Below are 26,102 nucleotides of genomic sequence, written 5' to 3' on the forward strand. Positions count from 1 at the left end.
TTCCGCAATCGTGATGATGCACAGAAGCTAAAATTCAACCTTAGACACTATTTTGAATTCTAAGATGGCGACTTCCGGTTTCTGGGAAACTGCTCAAAATGACCGAATATTACCCGAAATAACGCTCAGAGGCCAGAAACCGACTCAATATGCCATCTTGAATTTTAAGATGACGAACTTTTTTGGAAATCAGCTGAAAATGACCGAATGTTTCAGGAATACACTAAAGTCGCTTTTTACGCAGGGGATACGTGCCGCGTAAAAAACACCGCGTAAATTCTGGAATCCGAGTAACAAAACCGCGTAAATTCCGGAATCCGCGTGAAAAAGCCGCGTAAAAAAATCGCGTAAAAACCGCGTAAAAAGCGACCTTAGTGCATACGTATTCCATTTATTTTCTTTCGCTTCATCATTGAGAGACAATGATGGGTGGATCATATAGTAAACAGCAACCATTTTATGATCAAAGGAGTGATTTGAAAGTTCAGATATTACCCGGATTGTGTTCCTAAAAATTTAAAAATTTCGAATTTAAATTGGTTGAATTTATATATTAATTAATTTATATTTTCATGAATACCATTCAAAATTGAAAAAAAAAAATTACGTCCCCCTGTCTTAAAATGAAAAATATGTCTTTCACGTACCTCCACGAAAGATCCGGTAAGGAATCTTTTTTCAGTTTATTTTCCAAGTTTGCCAAGATGAATTCACATAGAAAAGCTGGAAGCGGATTTCCCATTGGTGCGCCTTAAGTTTGTTTGTATTTTTTTAATACCAATTTGAGCCTGATTCAATGTTTTGAGCCTCGAACAGTTTTAAAATATTAGTGACTTTTACTGTGTATTTTTTTACGACGCATGAATCTCAAATAAAATTATCATACTACCAAAGGTTTGTGAGCTACAATGCACGATGGTCCAGAAACCAAATTTAGGGGGAAATTTTGGTTCCAGAGCTCTATAGTAATATTTTAGAGAAAAACTTTCTTTTACAAAGTTGTTACATACGATAAAGCGCTTCAACGAAGATCCGTCCATGCAATTTCGAGCACATTTGAAACACTTTGCATGAAAATTCCGAAATAGGGCGACCATAATATAGGCTTGCCGTATTTTATATTCAAAAATTTTGAACTTTTGAACTAGTTGATGGATTTTAAACCTTTTTAGATCAAATTAATTCACGATGTCAGCATTGCAATTATTTCTCTTGAAAAGCCCTAAAAGTCGTTTGAGTATAATTTTAAAATAAAAAATAAAAAAAAATTGAAAAGTTAGAGTGGCAAAATTGTTTTTTTTTCAATATAAATCGGTCATTTTCAAAGATAGAGAAATTTTTTTTCAAAGTTACTTAAAATCAACGGAGCTATAACATTGTAGAAGAACTGTTTTCTTTTATCTGCCGGTAGTAGTGGTAGTAGAGGTAGTAATGTTTGGGAGTAACATCTAAACCAATCTGAGAAGAGTAGGCCCGATAGTCATCATTGCTGGCCTCGTCCTACGGTAAAGAGTAGCTTGGAGATATTAGAAAGGATATTAGTGATGTAACTTTTTCATTTATCTACAAAGATAAACTTGATTTCATCGAAAATTTGGGTCACCCTAATTTTTGATAATTTTTCAACAAGCGCTTCAATATATGTAACAACTTTGTAGAGGGAAGTTTTTCTCTAAAATATTGCTCTAGAGCTCTAGACCCGAATTTCTCCCTGAATTTGGTTTCTGGACCATTGTGCAATGCTTTAAATAAAGTGTATACTATAACACATAATTCCTTTCAGAAAATTACTCTTGAGTGTGAAAACCTTCAAAACTGGACAATAGATCATTTGGCGTGGAAACCTTTACTTGGCAAATTGCTATAACAGTTATTTTTTATTCGACTCTTTTTAATTAGAGAGCTTTCAACCAGCTCTACTGAATTTGGATTATTTTTTGTCATATAGAAGAAAAGATGATTCAGTTATTCAAATTCATAAAAAACATTATAACAATAAAAAAATGGATTAGATTTCGAAAACGAACTGATAACTACTTTCAATGGAGTGGAAGCGATGACGAATACTAATTCACGAACAGTAGCATTGGGGTAAATGAAAATCAACTATTCGAATTTCGTTTAGTGGTAAAGCTTAAAAGTTTCGGCTTCTCGAAAAACAGTTTTCATGCAAAATTTGGAAAAAAATGCGCTAGTAGTTGTTCCTGATATTTTAGAAATTGATTTTTTTACTCCAAATGTCTTGCTTGAATTGCATGGACGTCGAGATCTAATGTTAACCAAAAAAAAAAAAAATTTTTTTTTCTTAAAATAATAGCTTGGGACTGGTAGTTCGATTTTTTCGAAAGAATACCAGTTCTCGGCGGTTCATATATTTCTAAGATATTTGGCATTAAAAAATAAGGTTTCAATTTCGACAATTCGATTAACTAACGGGTGGCAATTAAAAATTTTGTATTTTTTGAATCTCTCTTACTGCACAACAAACAGACTCAGGGAGAAATGGGAGTATGTAAATGAAAGCTCTCTCTCTCCTCTTTATGTCAGTATTTTTCGTTTTGTATATGCATGCCAAGTTCTGTTCAAAATGGCGTCGAAACAAGGAGAATTCCGCAAGCGCATTGTACAGTTTGCTATGAACTGCACAACAATTTTGGCAAAGAGTCCAGGATAAACCATTTTGAGAGCAACAATCTTCTAGTTTCCACTGTTTACAATTTCTTGTAAACGACAACAATGATTCACCAGGAAGGGAGTGGAAGATCAACCAGAGTAGGAACAGAAAATGACTTTCTTCATGGTCTATATCATGGTTCAAGCCTAGCGGCTTGGCTATCAATCAAAATGTATACTAGATCGAATGTTTGAACAAAATTTTGATTCAATTTCTTCCGAAACACCATATCAATTAAAAATATGTGTTTTGGACAGATAATATATAAAATATCATTACATTCCGTCAAAAAAAAAAAAAAAAAAACTCAAACGCAAACGTTCCTGAATAACCACTCGACTCCATTTGAACCCCAAATACACAACCCAACGCATATACCACAGTGTTGTCCAATCGAAGATTTCTTTGGGATTTTGGGTTCCTTCAGCGCAAAAATATCTGGAGATCAATGAAAAAATATCTGGAGATCAATGAACAGTTCGTTAATTAAATCAAGAAATGCATTCAACCTCTCTCAAATGTTCAATATTTTCGTTTAGTTCATAATGAATGTATCTTCATGAGAAATAAATCAGTTTTGCTTTGATTTTTTCCACCTTTTTTGACAGTAGTTGAAAAAATCCAAATTTAGTTGTCAAAAAACGTGAAACTCCTGACCGCTTTGAGATCCCCCTTCCGAAATCCGAAAGAGTCAAAGGTCAAAATTTTCTCATACATTACATTAGCACCCTACGGAGCATATCTATAGACAAAGAGTGAAAAAATGATTCATACTGTTTAAGGCCGGGGTTGTACAGTATTATGCATTCTCACTCAACACTGCCTAGAAGTGTACACAATTTCGAAAGGGTCTAAAATTACAACTCGATTTACCAATACTTTTCATTGCAGAAAATATTTTCCGGGCTTCGGGGATTTCAATAAAAAAATCCCGAGAATCGGAAATTCTGGGAAATTGAAATTTCCCGGGTAGCACGCTCTAAATGCAATGCATTTAAAATCTGATTTTATTTTTGCAATAAAAACAGTATTCAGGCAAAGACGTAATCTCACATAAAAAAGACCCCAAGGCATGCAAAAATACCGACCCCACTTTCATTCGATTAAAGCAAGCTAATAACTCACCTTTGCACGGGCAGAATCCCTTGCAGCTTACTTTGATCACGCTGCCGTGAATGCAATTGTGGTAATCCAAGCGACAAAGCGATGAATACGTTCGGTTATCACTGCCACAGAGGAAGGTCGGTTTCACCACCGGACAGGGTTTACAGTTTTCCTCTTCCTCCTTTTCGCCACCTTCGCTGTCGTAGAAAACGTCATCCTCTTGGGCGGAACTGTCCTCATCCGGTTCCTCTTGATCCTGCTGTAACAGATCGGAAACCGCACCATTGTTGTTGTTGTTGCTGTTATGATTGTTACTGTTGCCAGCTAAGCTGGTCTTTCCGCCAGTGTTGCCGGTTTCGCTAGAGCCGCTGCTAACAGAGCTGCCGAAGCTATCCGCCGCACCAGCCAACGCGGTTTGATCGGCCGAGGATTCATCTGCGTTATGTTTGTTGTCCTCTGCATCCAGGTATTTGTTCTTGGTTATTATCTCATCCCTGGAATAGTTTTTTCAGTAAGAAAATTATCAATCAATAACAAAAAACTATAAGCAGATAATGTGCACCCAAATAATAAACATTGAACACTTCACCTGTTTGATAGAGTGTTGTAACTGTTGATAAATCTGAAACGATATAATTAAAAAAGAAGTGATTACAACGTCTGTCAAAGTTAGACTGAAAAGGTACAAGAATAACAACGTTTTAATTGTTTGTATTACAAGAAAATTATCGCTCCCCCCTTCGTTGCGTATGAATTTTCAATTCGGAAGATAAATTCACACCGGGGAATTCAGCTGCTGACTTGACGACAGGGCAAAGCACTTTGCCCGTGTCGCGTTTTGCGGTTACATCTTCATGTCTGCTAGCGCCGCAGCAGACGCACAATAAGAAAACGAAACCTTTTGGGAAGTATTATAAAATATTATCATGTAAAAAATAATGTAGCAATAAAATGCACAAACACTATTTTAATTGTGCACCCATACAAACGTTTTCATGGGAACCCCTCATTTTAATATTATTTCTATTGCGCAATGCGACATTATGGTGAAATATCAGAACCGAAGCACTACTGCAATACAATATTTTCCATCATGCTTATCGGGTTTAATGGAAGTTAGCATTTTGGCCCCGTTCCTACAGAGGAAGTTGGGCTAAATTGATCAACAATTCTAGTTCACAAATTGCTGCACGAAAGCTCTTACACTAGAGCCCGCTTTACCCCGCTATCCTTGTCTAGGCAGGAAAACGGTTTTGCGCTTTGTTTGTCTTCCAACTTTGCACTCGCTCAATTTCGGCACTTCCTCATACCGTTGTTGGCGGTAACCGGAGCTCCTCACAGAAAGCATTGATTTGAGACTCTGGTGCAGATTCTCGGTGGTTCCTTTTCGATAAATGGTCGCTAAAATCGTTCCGACGACGTCTGTCTGTTCGGTTTCTTCGTCGTCGTTTGCCTTTACCAACCGACTGAACTTTCTTATGACGGTGGCTTCCCGTTGGACTGATTGTCTTTTTGACTGCGAGACTGCGGAGCCGGAAACCGGAGGGAATGGACCGTTTTTGCTGTTGGCGAACTGATGTGTGTGTCTGTGTGCGCTCAGCATTGACAGTACCGTATACAGTTGACGTAGGGAAAACTAAGCTCTGTTCTGGTTTTCAGTTCATTTGAGATAATAGGTTTCCCGTCATCTTCTCAACAAGATGAACTCTATTAGCTTTTTGTAGATTAGGAATTGTAATGCACTGTGATACTGGGTTTTCGGTTTTAGTTAAAAGGTAATTGCGGGGAGTGTTTTTGGAGATAGCTTATTGTTAGCGTAGAACTTTAAAGTTGAAAGTCATGTTGATTTCGTTTAATGACATCATTCACATTTGTACGTACTTAAATATTATTTTAGATGAGTAGATATTGTATAGTTCCTGAAAATTATTACGTTATTTTAACCAGTTTCTGCTTCTCATGAATCCAATGAAAATAAACCTTTCAAATAATATTTTTCGTGATGCCTTGTCGTCAAGCTTCAATCAAAATAAAATATCTTCGAAGCGGGAGCTAGACGTCCAGAATCATTTGCTTTTTATTACGAAGAGAGAACCAATGCCCAATCTTATTCTTGATTATGCTCTTTATCGACATCGATATGAAATGAATGTGCTCTACTTTGCTTGAACTGAATAAGTAGGAATTCGGACGATCGAATCGATTCGAATCAAATTGGAATTAAAAGTTGTCTGGGGATTGGAACTTTCCCGGTAAATTGTTCTCGAGCAATTGGTACTTTCTAGGAAACACTTTCTGGACAGTCGTTTACCTGGGATTGGCACACTGGAGGGGTTTTCGACGGTATTTTATTTTCTGGGAACCGGTTCTGATGAAATGTTATTTATTATATTGTTTATTTGTGCATAAAACAACTATGAAACCGGCATACATCATTGGAGTCTGGCCGATGAGGACATTGTGATTATGACATATTTTTCGATATTGATAAAATTTGAAATTTTGTTATAAAGGAAAGATGAATTATTAAAAATATGCAGTCGATTGCAGATCTCAATTTAAAAAAAAATCTCTTATTCACTAGTGAAAATGAAGTTTTACTTTATCAAAATTTGAATACTATAACGGAGCTGTTTGGCATCCTCTTAAACCCGGGTTCTCCTGAATGGAAGAATGTGCCAATTTCCAGTGAAACATTAACAAACTAGTTTCAAAGTTAAATAGTTAACAGTAAAAAACTAAACTTGAGCAATGCTTTGATGATAAGATTATTGGTGGCCGGAAATAAATTTTCATTGGAAAAAAGATCTTTGCGCTCAAAATTAAACACCGGATGAAAACGCAACGTATCTGGTTGCATACAAGTCTGAGAAGTAAGAGACTTAACTTGCGTGCAAACCAACAACATTGCACAGGGGTACAAAACGTCAATTTAGGCGGAAATGGAGTTTTCGATTTCCTTTTTTGATTTTATAGTCATACTCTTTATGGAGAATTTGCTTCTCATAAGTAGGACTACATATAAATTGCGGTGAAAATTAAGGTGGTAAAACAATTAAAAATTTTGTTTGCAGAAAACACATTATTTGAAGCAACTTTGTAGAAGACCTCTTTTTTTTTTCTAACTCTTGAATGGCTGAATTAGAGCAATTTGGTAATGTTGGCTAGATGACTATGAAAAATTAAACTCTTTAGAAGATTTGAAACTTGTATTTGTATAAAGAATTTTGTCAAGAATTAGACGAGAGTAAAAAGCAAAATAATAATTAATACATGAAAAAAAAACTTACTCTATATCAGTCAAATTAAGAGATACAGGTTATTACTAGCAAAGTTCTCTAAAATTAGTTAATCTTAAACTTTACCGAAGCATATGTACAGTATTTTTTTCCCGTGAAAGATATTTTAACAATTTAGTCTGAACATAACTTTACTGAAAAGTTTAAATAAAAAAAATAATTATATTGTTTTTTCCAAGCCACCCTAAGTAAAATTGTTCTAATTGTACCACTGTGTATTGGGTTATTTTTGCAAAGGCATTGTAAACGCTATTACTATACATATAATATACAGAGGGTAGACAAAATGATTTCTAGAAAAATTACCCTGGTCAACACAGGTGCACTCCAAAATCTCAAACCGGAAAAAATGGAAGATTTTTGCTATTCATCCATTCCTGTGAATTTTGGTGTCCCTAGCCATTACCGTTTTTTCAGAAATTTAGATAAGTTTCCTCGTAAACATAACGTCAAAGCAACGAACCCGGAGAGCAATTTTTATACGACACTCTCACGTAAGCTGACGCGTTTTGGTAATGGCTAGGGGTACCAAAATTCATAGGAATGATTGAATAGCTATAATCTTTCATTTTTTTCCGGTATGAGCTTTTTTTATTTCGTCGACCAGTGTTATCTATCAACTTATTTATTTTTTTTTCTCAAAGTTTAGTAAACTATCATTCTTTAGCTAACACAGTGTGTAGTTTTTGTAGAAATAATTCAGATTCCTAAAAAGTGAGTTTTTTGAGATTGGTACGTTTTCGATCGAACGTTTTCGGCAGTGGTTCTCTTCGGAAGGTTTTCTGTAGTAGTCTTATATTTTTTTCTTCATTTTGACGTAGGACTACGTCTTAATTTATACTAACACATAGGGGTGTATTTTTTTTAAAATTCAAAATTTAAAAGTAATATTTTCGAATTTCTTTTGGTCTTGCAGCAATCGATTGAAAATTTTACACACATTATGCGAGTTTTTGAAAATTGCCAAGCCTTGTTAGAACGAAAATTACGTCCTCTGATTAATCGCTTGCTCACTTTCTTTAAAAAGGTTAACAGAATAGTATATTTAGTAAGCCGGGAATGCACTCTTTGTTTTATAAAAAAAAACCTGCTTCTGGCCAAACTTAATACGTTTTTTTGGTGAATGGAAGGACGGACGAACGGTCCTTTAACAATTGGTTTGAACAATTGGTACTTCATCTCAGCAGTAGCGTGGTGGTAAAAAACGTTTCGATTTGCCGGTTAAGGGCTTCGGCGTTTTTCTCTGCGTTAAAACTTGCCTTTTTTGGCAACAACACAAGCAAGTTCTCTGTGCTGGATCCTGGCAATCAAAACCTAACGTGGCCGACTGATTTTTTAAATGTGGAATCAGCTTTTTTTGAAAGATTTAGACCACTGCGATCATTATTTTGATCTTTTGTGGTAGTGGAAACAGCTTTTTCAGTGTATGTTGTCAGAGTGCCTTGCTCCCCTACTGTCGGGGCAGCATAAAGGTTGCGATCAGCAACCAAACTGCTCTTCTTAGGGTAAATAATCAAGTAATTGTAAATAAGGAGTAACTGAAAATGGGCTCAAGCTGTAGACTTTGACAGTAAATGCTTTCTCATTCTGTTCAGCGATTCTAAGCTCAATCGGGATCATTTTCTATTTTGGCCTTTCCTGGCCTTTAGAAGGTGTTTTCAGCGACTCTGAGCTCAACTTGGGTTCGGAGCTTAATTTGGGATCATTTTCTATTTTGGCCTTTAGAATGAGTTTTCAGTGAACCTGAGCTATATTTGGGGTTTCAGCGATTCTAAGTTAAATTTGGGAGCCTTTTCTATTTCGGCTTTTCTGGCCTTAAAAAGGGGCTTTAAGCGATTCTGAGCCAAATTTGGGATTATTTCCTTCTTTGGCCTGTTGAAGGGGTTTTTAGCAAATCTGAGCTCAATTTGTGATCATTTTCCATTTTGGCCTTTAGAAGGGGGTTTTCAGCGATTCTTAGCTCAATAAGTGATCTTTTTCTACTTTGGCCTTTTCTGGCCTTATAAAGGGGTACTTAGCGATTCTGAGCTCAATTTAAGATCATTTTGAATTTTGGCCTTTTCTGGTCTTTAGAAGGGTTTTTTTTACCGATTCTGAGCTCAATTAGGGATCGTTTTCTATTTTGGCATTATCTGACCTTTGAAAGTGGTTTCTAGAGGTTCTGAACTCAATTAGCGATCATTTTCCATTTTGGACTTTCCTGGCCATTAGAATGGATTTTCAGCGATTCTGGGCTCAATTTGCGATCATTTTCTGTTTTGGCCTTTTCTGGCATTTGTAAGGGATTTAAGCGATTCTGGGCTCAATTAGGGACCATTTTTTATTTTGGCTTTTACTGGCCTTTGGAAGAATTTTTTAGTGATTCTGAGCTCAATTTGAGATCATTTTCTATATGGCCTTTTCTGGCCTTTAGAAGGAGTTTTTAGCGATTCTGAGCTCAATTAGGGATCATTTTCTCTTTTGGCTTTTTCTGGCCTTTAGAAGAGATTTTCAGTGATTCTTAGATCAATTAGGGATCATTTTCTATTCTGGTCTTTTCTGGCCTTTAAAAGGGTTTTTCACCGATTCTGAGCTCAACCAGGGATCATTTTCTATTTTGGACTTTTCTGCCTTTCAGAAGGGGTTTTTAGCGATTCTGAGCTCAATTTGGGATCATTTTCTATTTTGGCCTTTTCTGGTCTTTAAAAAGGTTTTTTACCGATTCTGAGCTCAATTAGGGATCATTTTCTGTTTTGACCTTTTCTGGCCTTTAGAAGAGGTTTTCAGCGATTCTGAGCTCAGCTAGGGATCATTTTCTATTTTGGCCTTTTCAGGCCTTTAGAAGGGGTTTTCAGCGATTCTGGGCTCAATTAGGGATCATTTTCTATTTTGGACTTTTCTGGCTTTCAGAAGGGGTTTTTAGCGATTCTTAGCTCAATAAGGGATCATTTTCTATTTTGACCTTTTCTGGCCTTTAGAAGGGGCTTTAGCGATTCTGAGCTCAATTAGGGATCATTTTCTATTTTGGACTTTTCTGGCTTTCAGAAGGGGTTTTTAGCGATTCTGAGCTCAATTTGAGATCATTTTCTATATGAGCTTTTCTGGCCTTTAGAAGGAGTTTTTAGCGATTCTGAGCTCAATTAGGGATCATTTTCTATTTTGGACTTTTCTGGCCTTTAGAAGGAATTTTCAGTGATTCTTAGCTCAATTTGGAATCATTTCCTATTTTGGCCTTTAGAAAGGTTTTCTGCCGATTCTGAGCTCAATTAGGGATCATTTTCTATTTTGGCCTTTTCTGGCCTTTAGAAAAGGTTTTTAGCGATTCTGAGCTCAATTAGGGATCATTTTCTATTTCGGACTTTTCTGGCTTTCAGAAGGGGTTTTTAGCGATTCTGAGCTCAATTAGGGATCATTTTCTATTTTGGACTTTTCTGGCCTGCAGAAGGGGTTTTTTAGCGATCCTGAGCTCAATTTGAGATCATTTTCTATTTGGCCTTTTCTGGCCTTTAGAAGGGTTTTTCACCGATTTTTAGCTCAATTAGGGATCATTTTCTATTTTGGACTTTTCTGGCTTTCAGAAGGGGTTTTTAGCGAATCTGAGCTCAATTTAAGATCATTTTCTATATGGCCTTTTCTGGCCTTTAGAAGGGTTTTTCACCGATTCTTAGCTTAATAAGGGATCATTTTCTATTTTGACCTTTTCTGGCCTTTTTGGAAGGTGGTTTCAGGGATTCTAAGCTCTATCTCGGATCATTTTCTATTTTGAACTTTTCTGGCCTTCAGAAGGAGCCTCTAGCGATTCTGAGCTCAATTTGGGATCATTTTCTATTTTGGGTTTTCTGGCCTTTAGAAGGAATTTCCAGTGGTTCTTAGCTCAATTTGGAATCATTTCCTATTTTGGCCTTTTCTGGCCTTTTGAAGGGGGTTTCAGGGATTCTGAGCTCAATCTCGGATCATTTTCTATTTTGGCCTTTTTTGGCTTTTACAAGAGGTTTTCAGCGATTCTAAGCTCAATTTGGGATCTTTTTTAATTCGGCCTTTAGAAGGGGTTTTCAGCGACTTTTAGCTCAATTTGGGATCAATTTTCATTTTGGCCTTTAGAAGGAGTTCTCAGCGATTCTGAGCTCAATTTCAGTTTTCAGCGACTGTCAGTGAAATAACATTTTTGTGCACGAAGCATCGTCGCTTGTCAATTCTTTGAATGTTCATTCGTTGTTATTCTTTTTTATATTAACCTGGCAACATTTAGTAGAGTAGCATAAAACCGTTTTTCACAAATCTCGCCATAGTGATGGTTTGGGATATTGCTTAGTTGAAATACTTTGATAGATATGGATTTTTTCACAACCACGGCACAAATCGTCTCTTACTCCAAATAGTGCAGTAGTACTCTGGAGTGTTGTATTATTCACGTACACGGTTCAACGTCACTTATTCGGTCGTGTCTTGGATACAACCTTACGGTATATATTTTTTTCTTGAAGGACAAAATTACTGTCTATATTTTGCTGAAGACATTATACCAATCAAACTGTTCTGGATTTAAGTTTTTTCGTTTTTTTTATTGAAAATTGTACTGTTTTTGTTTTTATTTCTCCATTATCAGATCATTTTTTTTCGGAAAGACGAAGTTGTTATCTGCAACTATGTAGAAGGAGTCACACCGATCAAACAAAATATTCTGGCTTTAAACATCAAAAATAACAGTTTAAATGAAAATTTTAAAATTGGGATATTGTTTATAGAATTGTTCAGTTTTCTATGCAGAAATGCTTCGGTTTCAAACATACCAATATTTTATAGGTGTCAGTCGTCAATTTCCGATTTCTTGAAAATAGCAATATTCAAGCATTTTTCCAGAAAACAGAAGTCACCTTTTTGGATTGAAGAATGACGCCAAACATCAATGTTTGGTATCTGGACGTCATTCTAATTCCAAAAATACCCATATAATTATTTTTTGCGGTCATATACTGAGAGTTACTGAGTATGAAAATACTTTTAAGTTTCGAATTTATGAAAAAACATTTGACCCATGTAAATTAACGAAAACAACAACGCAACCCCGTTTGACCCGAACAAGAGATCCAACTTCGTAATATTTTTCTTTCATCAATTTCAATAGTCTGCAGAGTATACAAGAACAGTTCAAATTACTTATTCTATAAGCCTATTTTGCCGCTTGTTCGCACTTATTTTATTCATCGAACTTGACACGTCTCATATGGATTAAAATTAAAAGCAAAACTGTCAGGAGCGTGACACTTTTTTGTGGCAGTGCTCTAAAAGTATTTTCTCTACACAACAGAGACTACAATGCAAAACAGGATGTTGAAAGCGGCTGATAGTTATAACAAATGGTTACAGTATGACGGTGATGAATGTTTATCAGCTCAATTTTACCGCTCTAGTATTTTCTCGTTTACCGAACGAATATTTGCATAACGTTTTCTTTGACTGAGCTGAAAAAATCTGGAAGATTGCCATTACCGCATCAAACTAAACCATGCATCAAAGAAAATCCAATGCATGGACATGTATAGGATTTATCAGCTATATTTTTGGATAGTATAAGTTCACCATTATCTGGCATTTCGTTATTCGACGATACCACAGTAATTCTGCTCAAGTTTCAACTTTTCCTATGATATGGAATCACTTTTCAAATCGCTTTCGCCTGCCGCATTCGCCAAAAAATAAGATTGAGAAAGCTTACATCAACCAGCAACCTGCTTAACCATACGCTTTCGCTGTAATCTGGCAATGCTGAGTCAAGCAGGATTTTGTTATGCTTTTTTTGCCGCTACTCTGACATCCCCCTCCTCCTCCTTGCCCAGCAGAAGCGAGTGAAAAAACTTTTCCACTTTGGCTGCCATTTCAGCGTACCTTTCACTCAGCGACGCTGGCTGTAGGTTCGATTTAATCATGCTCTATTGGGCTCCGACAAAGAGAAATTTCACCGGCAAGTAGAGCGAGAGGGGAGGGTGAATGCCGTCATGTCGGCATGAATTTGAATGCGTGTTTCGCATTTTAAACATAAGCCGTAAGTCAGACAACCAATCAAGCAGTCAGTTTCAGACAATGTCTAGAAGATCTCGGTGCGGTGAGGCCAAAACATGAATGGCGATATGCTAATACCCGGTGTAGGTGGAACACTCGGAGAACGATTGTGCATTCGAGTTCTTCGCGGGTGAGTGGCACTCGAGTAAGTTTTCAGTTGTGAACGTGAGTAGTTACGATCAATAGATTAAATCGTACCATTTCATTTGAACTGCTTTTTTCTCATGCTTCATCAATTAGTAATCGTTGGTTCGTTGTGTTGTTGAATTAAAGTTTGAACAATTTAACTGTATGTGGTACCTACTTGTTCTTGTGCAGTTCCTTCTTCGAAACGCAGACTGCCGTGTATGCATCCTCCAGTAGGCAAAGCTCTTTCTTTTTGCAATTCAATGGCTTACACAAATCACCTGTAAGAGAAGAATTGAAACATTATTTTTATGGAGTGGTTATGTACTGGAGCAGAGCAAAACACCGTGCGTCTCCACAATCAACCAGTACAATGGAGACGCACGATTAATTAAACAATAATCAGCTTTCTCTTGTTTGACTGCATAATATATATTTCATTAACATCGTAAAAGTTCAACTCATGTTGAGTAGTTGGCTTCATGTTCTTATTTTGTGGCGCTGAAGCACGAATACCAAGTTCTGCACACTATTATACTATTAAACGCAGTCTTTGGGTCGCGGGACGCTCACAGAGTGATGAGAACGACGACGCAACTACAGTATTATGAATAAATTTGCATAATTTGGCATCGAATTATAGTGCACGATGTGATAGAGAGGCGGCAAAAGCAGCTCGAAACTTTGGAGCGGTTTGGTTCCAACCCTTAACCCCATTAGAGCGTTCCGGGGTGCGATCTTTAATGGAAAGGACCTGACCTGACCCTCTGTGGACTGCGCGAGTTGTAGTGCACTACCGCAGCAGTGTTGCCGACACAATGGAACCTTGCAGCAGGTAAGTGGGTCATCGCCGCCACCAGCAGAACACTACTGATGGGAATTGCCTTAGGTCATGGGAAACCAAACGCTTGCTTGCTTCCGTGCAAGAATCCTGTACCAATGTCAAACCAGTATAGCAATTGTGACGGTGGTATCCGTGTGTGGCATTCGGATAAGAACGCCTTCTGCCGGGCATGCAAACGAACAGCAGTTGTAGAGTGCCATTTTTGCCGCAGTAGGTGATGCAACCAGCCGGCAATGCTCCGACTGCTGCCAACAATAGAGTTTATATGCATCCGCTCTACATCGATGGGAGTTGTGAATACTACGGACGGTGCGACACTCCCATCGCATTGTATAATGCACTGACATCGTGAAGGTACGTATCGGCTGAAGGCGTAACGAGATCGCTTTGAAACAGCGATAGTCTTTCCGGATTCACTGCTGAGTATAAATCAATTATTCGATGCTGGAAATATTCGAAAAGTAAACGAAGCCCGCTGAGAGGTGATAGTGGTTCATTGATGGTGAAACTGTTGCCCAATTCACAAACTTACAAATGAAATTGGCCACTTCGAGTGGAAAAAAAGGACGACTTGTATACTTATTTTTCATAGGATAATTTGCATTTAAATTCCATTCTCTAAAAAGAGGCACAATAACGAATGTTATTCAAATTTCAATAATTCCCCTTCTGTTACTAATAATGTTGTAAATCGTTAGTAAACTCCGGAACAACCAAACAACCAACAACCAAAAAAACAAAATATCAAACTTCATCATAATTCCGTTAACATTTTGTTTAGATTATGAGATTTCAGTTGCTTTCGATGTTAATTTCAAATTTGGACCAAATTCCATAAAATTCTAGTATAAATCTTGAATTTGACGTTAGAGAAGAAAGTGAGCAAACTAATTAAATTTATTTCTGTACAGTAATTTGCCCAAAGCGAACTATAGTTTGAGTACTCATTCGTTAACTTTATGTAAAGCTGTTCACTCCGCAGCAGTCCTCTCAGATCAGTGACGAAGCATAAAAAACCTATAGCAAGCAGCACCATTCTTGCTCGCAGATGCGGACACACTCAAATGGTTACCACTAGCCCGTAGAGACCATGAGAGCAAATGCATCTAAACATGTGCGGTCGGGGGCGAACGTAAAATGGAACTTTTTTTCTTCCCAAGTTGTCCCGCATAACTGCTTGCATGCATAGTTTGTCCATGGTAGTGTTTATGTTGATTGTTGCGCTACTGACCGAGCTTGTTTGTTGTGTTTCGGGTAAACATATATTTACATCAAACCGACCGCGGCGAAGTATCATGCAGTAGGGACAATCTACGCAACTGGTTAGACTGGTACAGAATGTCCGCTCGTCATCTTCTCGTTCGGTCAGGACGGTGTACGTGGTTTGCATACTGCATACTGACCTTTTTCACCGTATGCACTCGGACGAGATTCTACAACGCAAATGAATTTGCAATGAATCATATAGGATTACTCAATAGTAGATACTCATTTTAGAACGAATAAACATTTGCTGCTTACATTGATAGGCACGTTTCTTGATACGCCTAGTGAAACCCAATTGCCCTCAACGATCAAACAGAATTTAGCCGCCGAAAACGTTATCACGAGAAGCTGGTTTTACGGTTTGCACAGTGCATAGTGGCTTTTATAGGCACGACGTGCTGAGCATACACATTCTGACGAGTGAAATTGTATTCGCACTCAAAGATCAAAGCATCACGAAGAATTCAACTGCTATGTGCTATCATACAGATGCAGAAGTGAAGCGAATCACAAGCATTTTGATCTTGGCCTATGGAGTAATTTATCTCTAATACTTTGTCTGCCAGTTTGGCGCCACCGCAACCGAATGTCACAGTCGGAAAGCGAAAGTACGAGTTTTGCATTCAGCGTGACTTTTCATTGTTGAACATTCAAATATACAAACACTAGATATTGAGCTTCAATAGGAAGCTTCCCAGGCACCGACACCATCGAGAATAATGGCATCGCAAAACTTTACCGAACTACTGAGTGTTACTGGGTCCCGAGAAACTTTGTACTACATCTCTGGTGAACTTTCCTGAAGGATATCGACCTCTCGTACGTACTGATACCGGTGCAGAGCTGCAAATGGTCCGTGCAGAAGATACAAGTTAACCTACTTTGAATGGTTCCATGCGGGCTGCTCGTTTAGTCACTCTGTGCTATCACTACTATTACTACTTCTGTCGTCTAACTAGTTATAGCGAACTTTGATGCAACCTTATAGCCATTCGTTCCCAAATGTCGGAGCAGAAACAGTTATGAATGCGCGTATATCGATTCTTTTGGCGCACACACAAACCGACGTTTCCGAAGGCGATAGAGAGCTCGAGAGCAATCCGGTCTATATTATGGAAATAATATTATGTGGCAAGTAATAATGTTCATGCTATGATTTATTGCCTTGTGGGAGGTTATTGCTGTCGTACCGTTTCCGCTTTGGCAAGGATGGTTTATGCTGATTGGATTGCAGTACTTGTTTAATGTCGGCATACTGATGTTCTGTTTCATGTTTGATTCCGACTGCGGCAATTGTTTTATATAAATACCGCGCGCCGCCCAGTTGCGCAATACTAGAGAATAAAAGTTATTTTAACAGTAAACATATTGAATTTCCGAACAAAAGCAATAATGATGCGGTTCCGGCTTTTCATCAGCCGTAGGGATATTTTTACGCTGAACTGGTGGTAAAATTTTACATTCATTATTGAAGTGAGTAATGAGCGAATTCTTCAATATGTCAGTACCAGCGTTTTTTTCAAATGGCACTTTATGATAAATTCTAGCAGAATTGTTCACTGCAGCGTAATTTTTCATGCTCTGAAGCATAAAGGTATTTGTTTTATGCAATGAAATTCGAAATATATGATGAAAATTTCAAATCATCAACGTTATAATTAAAAAAAGAAATATTTCAAAAACATTAACATTATCAAATGTTTATTATTTTTGACAATGCAACCCATGCAGTTGAATTTCAATTTTATCATCTGCAGCGCGCTATAATTTGTTTTGCTTTTTAATTGTCAGTGCATCAGTGAATTTAAAAGAAATCCGATAGTTTAACGCGGTTATTATTTTTCCAGAATTTGTCAGGACTTGAATAATGTTCAAAAATTATCGCGTTTAGTTTATAACACTGGCCGACGAAAGCCCAAAAAAGTTACCCAAGGCTCAAATTGGGAAAAAATGAAATATTTTAGCCATTTCTGTAAACTTTTATGCCCCTAGTAAATGCAGAAGTGCTTACGGGAGAACTCAGGACAGTCTCTGAAAAAGCTATTTTTGCTAGGGGCATTAAAAAATAAACAGGAATGGTTAAAAAGTGTAATTATTTAAAAGCCCTATGTTTATATTGAACTCTTTTTAGTATTGCAATACTGTACTGTGGTGTGGTATCGAATCACTTTTTTTAAAAGTGTGACTTTGACCATTGACGCTTTGAGGCTTAATAATTCCTAAATGGTACTTCTTTGTTTGGATTTTCTGAATTATTATTCGCACTTTTTGATTTTAATTTTGAGAAGAGTCTTGAAAAATATTCGAGAACTCATCTATTTGTATTCGAATGCTTTTGTATGATTTTCCAACAATCCGACAATTATTGCTGAAATTTATTTTCGTTGGCTGTCCCGAAAAAAATCGATGTTGCAAAAGTCAAGGTTCTCAACCCTAAATTGAAAGAGAATGTTTTTTAGTATTTTTGAAGAACATTTCGACTTTTTTTTTTCAGGTTGCCCAAACGTGATTTATGAAAAATGATTTTTTAAGCTACAAAACCATTGTTTTGCACTTGTTGCAGCTCTGTTTGATTCCCACATTCTTCCATATATTTTTTATTTTTGTAAGGTTACTTTTGAATATTCGACACGGTTTAGTTCAGCATCGCATTCAGTTATTTGACTCACAGAGCCCATTAAACATCGCAAAATAGTAATTTTTCCCACAATTGTTAGAAAAACCCTTGAAAACACATACAAAAAAAATTTCAGTCAGAAACTGAAATTTTTACTGGATACCGGGATTACTAAGTTCTCAGCCATCCAAAAATGCATTTGTTTTCTAAACATTGTCATTTTTTATCTCCCAAAATAAAAAAGTTATTTGACATATTTGTAAAAATGCTTAGTTTTCCATCACATGCAAAAATGTCACTGTCTCAGCTCCCTGTTAAGATATCAAGGATCATAAAAAAATCTAAATTTAAGTCATACCTAATTCCCGCTTTCCAGTAAAAATTTCAGTTCCTGACGTAATTTTTTTGTATGTGTTTTAAAAATTGTGGGAAAAATTCACTTTTTTGCGATGTTTAATGGGCTCTGTGAGTCAAATAACAGAATGCGAAGCTCAACCAAACCATGTCGAATATTCAAGATAAACCCTGCAAAAAAATATGTGGGAATCGAACAGAATTACAAATATGGAAAAGAGTGGTTTCGTGGCTTAGAAAAGCCATTTTTTTATAAAGCACATTTGGGAAACCTGAAAACAATATTTTATAAAGTCGAAATGTTTTTTAGAAATACTATTAATAACATTGTCTTTTAATTTAGGGTTGAGCACCTTGACTTTTGCAACATCCATTCTCCAAAGGCTCGAATGTCGTGTTTTTAACGACAGCCTACGAGGTCACCTGCTTTGCAAATTTGGATTATTAGGTGAGTCACACTCCACGTCCATATTCTGAAACTGTATATGAACCGTCGAAATCAGCCAAGACAAACTGTTTTCGTGGAAAATGAATGGCCCTCTAATTACTTCTCATTTTTATTTAATAATTTGAGACGTTTTAGGGTAATTAATTTGGTCAAAACTATACAATTATGCTCCAAATTCCTCAAAACAAGAAAGTGACTCAAGTCACTTTGGATTGAAAATGATGTGAACGTTTCGGAACAATTTTTAACCTGGCAGAATATACTCAGCAAGTGGAAACCATTCAACCTAATAGTGGTATGACATCCTGATGAGGCGCACATTTAATCGGAGATCGCACCAAAAGATCAAATCACTGATCGCAGTGGAAAAAATATACCCTACAAGAAAAAAAAACAGCAGAATTATTACTTAACTTTTAAGGTGAAGTGAATAAATCTTATTCAATGTATGCAATACATTAGAGACGGGTTCGGGTTTGAAAATTTTTGAAAGTGTCGGGTACGGGTCGGGTTCGGGTTTGGTGAAAAAAAAAATCGGGTTCGGGTCGGGATCGGGTTTGAAAATTTCGGGTTCAGATCGGGTTTCGATATGAAAACCCGAAACCCGACTATAAAATCTATGAAATCTCGGGTTCGGGTCGGGTTCGGGTTTCATTAAAATAAAATTTTCGGGTTCGGGTCGGGTTCGGGTTTTAACGAATAAAAAAAAAATCGGGTTCGGGTCGGGTACGGGTTTGAAAAACATCAAACCCGACCATCTCTACAATACATGCCATTTGAATTTAGTTTTATTTGCCAGGTACTTGAATTGTGCAGTAACAGTCAACGGTTTCAGTATTGTTGATTGTTGAAATCAAAGCAGAAAGAGTTATCATTTTACGAAGGTATGGTCGGAATCCTCGGTCAGGTACGAAGACTGTTTGTAATTTATGATGCGGCAAGAAAACAATGCTCCGCCGGAGGAAGGCTGGAACCCTAAACCGGCGAAAATGTTCCTACTGCAGGCTCCTACGAGCCATACGTTTATTGTTTATTGTATTGACCCTTCATTTCCCTACTATGACGCCAACAGTTGCTTACAGCAAAAAGCGTCCCTTTTCTTGATATTAAACTCAGGAGTAATACAGTTCTCAGATGTGGAAAACTCATTTCTACTATTACAATTGAGAATAAATGATCGTGCTTAAAAGGACGGTTGGTTTCAGTTTTTTTATGACGGTGATTCCCACACCGGTTATTAGAAACCATTTTAAACTCCAAGACGGTGACTTCCGGTTTCGGGAAACAGTCCAAAAAGGTCCAATACTACCCAATATGGGTATTTCTGGAATCGAATACGCCATTTCGAAACTTAAAATTGTGACGTTTTCCGAAAAATAGCTCAAAATGACCAAATGAACCCAATACTGGTGTGCGTCTTGTCTTGTAACTCTTATCCCTTTCTCCTCGTGATGATCTTACCTCCTGGTAAGATCGGGTAACCAACGCCGGTGGGACCTGTAGTCGTATGCTGCAAATTCGAGTGTCTGACCTCCATATTTGGGGCGGTTCGAAACAGCGTCTGTTTTATATATTTTCTCTACTACAATAGTCATTTTTATATTATTTTCTCTACTACAATAATCAAAATGGTGACGGCGATTTTTTTTATTTTTGGATTGATTGTAGTAGCTTCATATAGCTCTGCCTAATTGGTTTTACGATTCCTTCTCCAAATTGTGGCTCTTTGTTTTGTTCGCTTAAAAAGTAAGAGTAATAGCGAATTTCTTTATTGGCAGAACCCACCTAGCATATTTTTCTTGCATCGTAAATCGCAATATGGCTTCTCTATTTTTGCGTAGATTTCCACTGACTCCGTGGAATAAAGAAATTCGCAATAAGAGTGCCTGTCCTCGTAGTTCACAACAGGCCACAATTTGTTGACACTGGAAATGTAATAGTGGTGCTTTTTTCTTATTCTCGCTTATTTTCCGTCGGTCTAGTTCCGCCACTGTTGTGGCCAATCACCGACGCCCAGGGCGGCGACTCCACACCCAGGACCCTAACTCACGACCCGTTTATTAACGGTCCGGCGCCAACGGCTTTACTTCCTCATGCGATGGAAGGCGTGATCCCTGAGATTTTTCGCCTCAGAAAATCTCCCGGTGTCGGCTAGGATTGAATCTAGACCAGTTAGGTTGGTTGTGAGTGGATCACGCCACCTCACAACCATCGATACCTATGTCGGCGGTGGGATTCGAACCCAGGCGTCGAGCGTGGTTGGCGGAGACGTTACCAACCACACTAGGCCCCCACTCTAAGAGTGGTGGTTATGGTCTTTAAAAAGTTGTTTGATATAAGTCGTGTGAACAATTCATTTAAAGTTAAATATATGTGCTATATTGGCTCCGCCCCTTACGCTTTTTAAGTTGTTAACAAGCTGTAAATAAGTTTATACGTTATTGCTCCAGTGACGAGATTTGTCATATATCAATTACCTAAACTTATTAAACACTAACTGTGTTACTTGGGTTTTTCTTAGTTCACTTTAGATTTCTCATAAACTATCCTCAAAAACTTATTTAACTTGTCCAAAAGCCAACCAAAGCTTTTTTTCATCATTAGCGGACCACTTTTCATTTTAATCACTATACAAAATCACTCACTACACTAAAAATATTTCAATCTTTAAAACGTTCATCTCAAATTTCCAAAAACAAGCCTAATTAGGCAGAAATATATGAGATTAATAAAAAGAGATTAATAAATAAATTTGTAAAACAAATTTGGCATAAATCGACAGCACTGCAGTGGTTACCTAGGTTACCAGTTTTGTGCGTAAACAATTACAGCGGATACCTATGTAATCTACTATGACGGTTTGCGGCTACGTTCATTCACCAAATTGACTCACAGTGATAACGACGCTTGCACTGTCACTGGACTTGTTTTTTACTAAATTGAGAATTACAAAAACTATAATATTAACTGGAAGGCATAATTTTTTTTTCTACCAATTTTCATGAAAATCATTCATATTTCTGAAAAAGGGATTGACATGAAATAGAAATAAAATTTTGCAATGGCCTTACTATATGAAAATTCTTATGAACCAACAAAAAATATAGCGGGTACTAGGGTTTCGCGGACAAAAAACGTTGAGAACCACTGCCGCAAACGTTTCACCATGTCAGATCTAATTGGAGATTTTTTATTCATTTTGAAAAAATGGATCCTAAGCTTGGTGTTGCCCGAATGCAAGCAATTTTCAATGAGTGAAAAAGGTCGAAGCTTACAAACGTTTTCTAGTTCAGTTGTTCCATTAGAGCGGTACTGTATGTTAACAACTGACATAACGCGATAAATATCCCATTGAAAGTAGATTAAATTGGACTGATATCCCACTCCGATGGGATCCAAAATTATTGCTCCTGGAGATGGACCTTTAGAAACTGAATTTAAAAGTAATGCAAATAGGATATGCAATTTGATATTCACTTCAACGTGCTAGTGTGCGTTTAGTTTGAAGTGTTTGAACTAAATTTATTTCGAGAATCCAACTGCTTAGAAATAGTCGGGGTCTAAGCCAATACATTTTTCAGCAGAAATTACGCAATTTAATTCATTTCATTTTCAGTTTCTTTTTAAAGATTGATACCCAATTTTTACGTTTATTTGTGTTCGTTTCAAATTTTGTTTATTTGTTTATTTAATTCTGATTTTACATTCAGCAGACAAACAGTCTAAATGAACATTCAAGAACTAATAACTAGAGCTATATCTGCACTTAAATTTTTTTAGAACGATTACGAAAAACAGTAGAGGTAGCATTGAAGTTAGGATTTGCAATATTCCCGGGAAACGGGAATGAAAAATCTCATTTCCCGGGAATTCCTGGGAACGAAAAAAAATTTTTTGGCAAAAATGAGATTTCAAATAAAGTTTATTAGTAAAAGGTTATAAGAAAGTAAAAGGGTTACAATTTCATTCTCATTTCGTATGAAAAACGAATTGAGAAACAAAACATATTCAAGTTGACACCAGAAATTCGCGATCGATTTTTGTTGCAAATATTGGTAAAACAGAAGGTTTAAGGGCCTTCATGTCATCAAACAATCGCTTCAGATACGCTGATAATTTTCCGTTAAACTCAAATAATGTGATTTCCTTCGGTAAAACTTTTGCTCAAGTCTAAAAAAATGTCAAATCACCGATTGGAGCTCTTGCTACATTTCATTAAAAACTTTAGGCATTAGACGAGGAAAATATTTACTATATTTGGTACTGTGTTTTTTGGGTAAAATATCAAATCAGTATTAGCCCTAAGAAATATTTTGCCCAAAAAACACAGTACCAAATATAGTAAATATTTTAATATAAATCAGAGGTTGGCGAATGGTTGGACACGTGTCACTTGAGATCCTATTGTGGTCATTCACCTCTGTCCAGCAACTCCTATCCCAACCTCCACGTGGTGCCGACCGGGATACGAGTAACCTTAGCGGAGATCTGGTAACCAACCCCGGTGGAAACTTTGGTCGTATGCTGACTGGGAAGGGGGAACGTAAGCGGCTGTTTCCCCATGTTAGGGGCGGCGTACAACAGCGTCTGATCCGGAGCGGGCGGCTGAATCATGAAACGCGGTGTCTCGCCAGCTATATCAAAGACGGCAGCATACCGAATATTAAATACTACGAACAATCCAGATATAAATACGAAACGGAATAATCGGCATGGGCCTAGGCGAACGAAAAAGGACAACGATTATTGGAAACTCGGTACTTGGAATGTAAGGACCCTACTCGAACCGGCACCCGCAAGTATCCTGGCTAGAGAGCTGCGAAAGGTGAATGTGGAGGTTGCAGCTATCCAAGAGGTGCGGTGGCCGAAATCGGGAGAACGCGAATTCCGAGCAGTAGATCCTATTGCGGACACTTCATTTAGGTACCACAACTACTATAGCGGCGGCGTGGAAGCAGAAAGAGGAGTCGGTTTCGTGCTAATTGGAAAACTGATGAGGCGTGTCATTAGATGGAGGCCGATCAGTGACCGTATATGCGTGTTGAGAATTAAGGGCAAATTCTTCAACTACAGCCTTATAAATGTGTACGCACCGACCAACGAGAAACCCGATGACGAAAAGGAGGAGTTCTATGAGCTCCTGGAAAAGACATACAATGAGTGCCCAGGACACGATATAAAGATTGTCATCGGAGATGCAAATTCACAGGTCGGGCAGGAAGATTTCTTCCGCCCCGTAACTGTTAGGGAAAGCTTCCACTCTACTACGAACGACAATGGCTTGAGGCTTGTTAATTTCGCTGCAGCTAGGGGGATGGCAATCTGTAGCACTTATCTTGCACGCCGGAACATACGTAAGCACACCTGGATGCACCCGAATGGAGAGCTTTGCTCTCAAATCGACCACGTTCTGATTGATTGACGGCACTTTTCAGATGTGAGGTCATTCAGAGGACCGAACGTTGACTCGGATCACTATCTCGTAGTAGCCAAAATCCGCGCCCGGCTGTCTAACGTGTTGAAATCCAATGCAACGAGGAGGATGCAGTTGAACATCCAGCGGCTATCAACTGAAGGAGTGGCTGCAGAGTACTCGCAGAAGGTTGATGAACGGATTGAGGAAAGTGTTGAAGGGAACCTGAATGAACAGTGGAGGCACATCCACAGTTCGATCAGCATTACAGCGCGAGAAGTGTTAGGTACAACTGTGGCAGCTGCGTCCAATGAGTGGTTTGACGCTGAGTGCCAGCGAGTGACGGAGGAGAAGAACCGCGCCAGGGGTCACATGTTGACCACGGCTGTGACTCGTCAGAGCGTGGGTAGATATCGAGATGCTAGAGTCGCTGAAAAAAGACTCTATCGCCGGAAGAAACGTCAGCATTGGGAGCGTATTCTTGCGGAAGCGGAAGGTTGCTTCTCCAGGCACGATGCGAGGAGCTTCTACAAAAAGGTCAACGGAATCAGGAATCGAAACGCGTCAGCCCCTGTCATGTGCAACGATAGGGAGGGTAACCGATAAAACAAAGGTGGCCAGGCGTTGGAAGGAGCACTTCAGTGTGCTGTTGAACGGTGAGGGAAACAGTGGAGTCGAAAGGAGCAGGGTGACTATTGAGAATGATGGTCAAGCTGTGGATCCACCATCCAAGGACGAGGTGAAGAAAGCAGTAAAAAAGCTGAGAAACTGCAAGGCAGCCGGGAAGGACGGCATTCCTGCCGAGCTCTTCGAAAACGGGAGCGAACAGCTGTATCGTGCCATCCATCGGATCATGCTGAAAGTATGGTCTGATGAAGAATTGCCCTCGGACTGGTTGGGGGGTCTCATATGCCCGATCTACAAAAAAGGTCATCGCCTGGACTGTAGCAATTATCGGGGCATAAATCTTCTCAATACCGTGTACAAAATTCTCTCCCGCATCCTGTTCCACAGACTGAGGCCGTTGCAGGAGGCCACGACGGACCAAATGTTTACCTTGCGACAAATTCTCGATAAATTTCGAGAATTCAACTTGCGGACGCACCATCTCTTCATAGACTTCAGGGCAGCGTACGATTCAGTCAAGAGAAATGAGTTATGGCAGATTATGATCGAACATGGCTTCCCAACAAAGCTGATTAGGCTGATACATGCCACTCTTGAAGGTTCTACATCAAGCGTCAGGATAGCTGGTGAGATATCCGACTCGTTCGTGACGTTAGATGGTGTGAAGCAGGGTGACGGGCTGTCGAACTTATTGTTTAACATCGCATTGGAAGGTGCTATACGGAGGGCCAGTGTGCAGAGAAGCGGCACCATCATTACGAAGTCGCACATACTTCTCGGTTTTGCGGACGATATCGACATCATTGGTATCAACCGAAGAGCTGTGGAAGAGGCCTTCGGACCTCTCAGGAGGGAAGCTGCGAGAATAGGGCTTGTCATAAACTCTGCCAAAACGAAATACATGGTGGCTGGTAGAGTGCGTGGTAGTCCGTCGGAGGTTGGTGCTGCGGTGGTGCTAGATGGGGAAACATTTAAAGTAGTCGACGAATTTATTTACTTGGGAACATTAGTGACATGTGACAACGAGGTTAGCTGTGAGATAAAAAGGCGGATAGCAGCCGCAAACAGGGCCTTTTACGGATTACTTAACTAGCTATGGTCCCGCAGTCTGCAAATCCGTACTAAACTTGCATTCTATAAAACACTGATTCTTCCGGTGGCTCTCTGTGGCCATGAATCATGGACGCTGAAAGAGGCTGATCGGCGAGCTCTTGGTGTTTTTGGGCGTAGGATTTTGCGTTCAATCCTTGGCGGCAAACTAGAAAATAATGTTTGGCGCAGACGCATGAAC

The 26,102-nt window shown here is 38.4% G+C and overlaps 1 protein-coding gene across 2 annotated transcripts in view; it reads right to left on the reverse strand.

The window, feature by feature from the left end:
- Window positions 1–26,102, reverse strand: part of LOC129718207 (proteoglycan Cow) — a 165,560-nt gene that overhangs the window by 27,186 nt on the left and 112,272 nt on the right. For both annotated transcript variants that reach the window (XM_055668720.1, XM_055668718.1), the window contains exons 3-5: window positions 13,421–13,523; window positions 4,368–4,400; window positions 3,800–4,272 (exon numbers count right to left, since the gene is read on the reverse strand). In XM_055668720.1, the coding sequence (XP_055524695.1) occupies window positions 3,800–4,272; window positions 4,368–4,400; window positions 13,421–13,523 (609 nt within the window). The remainder of the gene's footprint in view (window positions 1–3,799; window positions 4,273–4,367; window positions 4,401–13,420; window positions 13,524–26,102) is intronic.

The sequence above is a fragment of the Wyeomyia smithii genome, chromosome 1 (genome assembly GCF_029784165.1).
Source record: "Wyeomyia smithii strain HCP4-BCI-WySm-NY-G18 chromosome 1, ASM2978416v1, whole genome shotgun sequence".
NCBI classification, from domain to species: Eukaryota; Metazoa; Arthropoda; class Insecta; order Diptera; family Culicidae; genus Wyeomyia; species Wyeomyia smithii.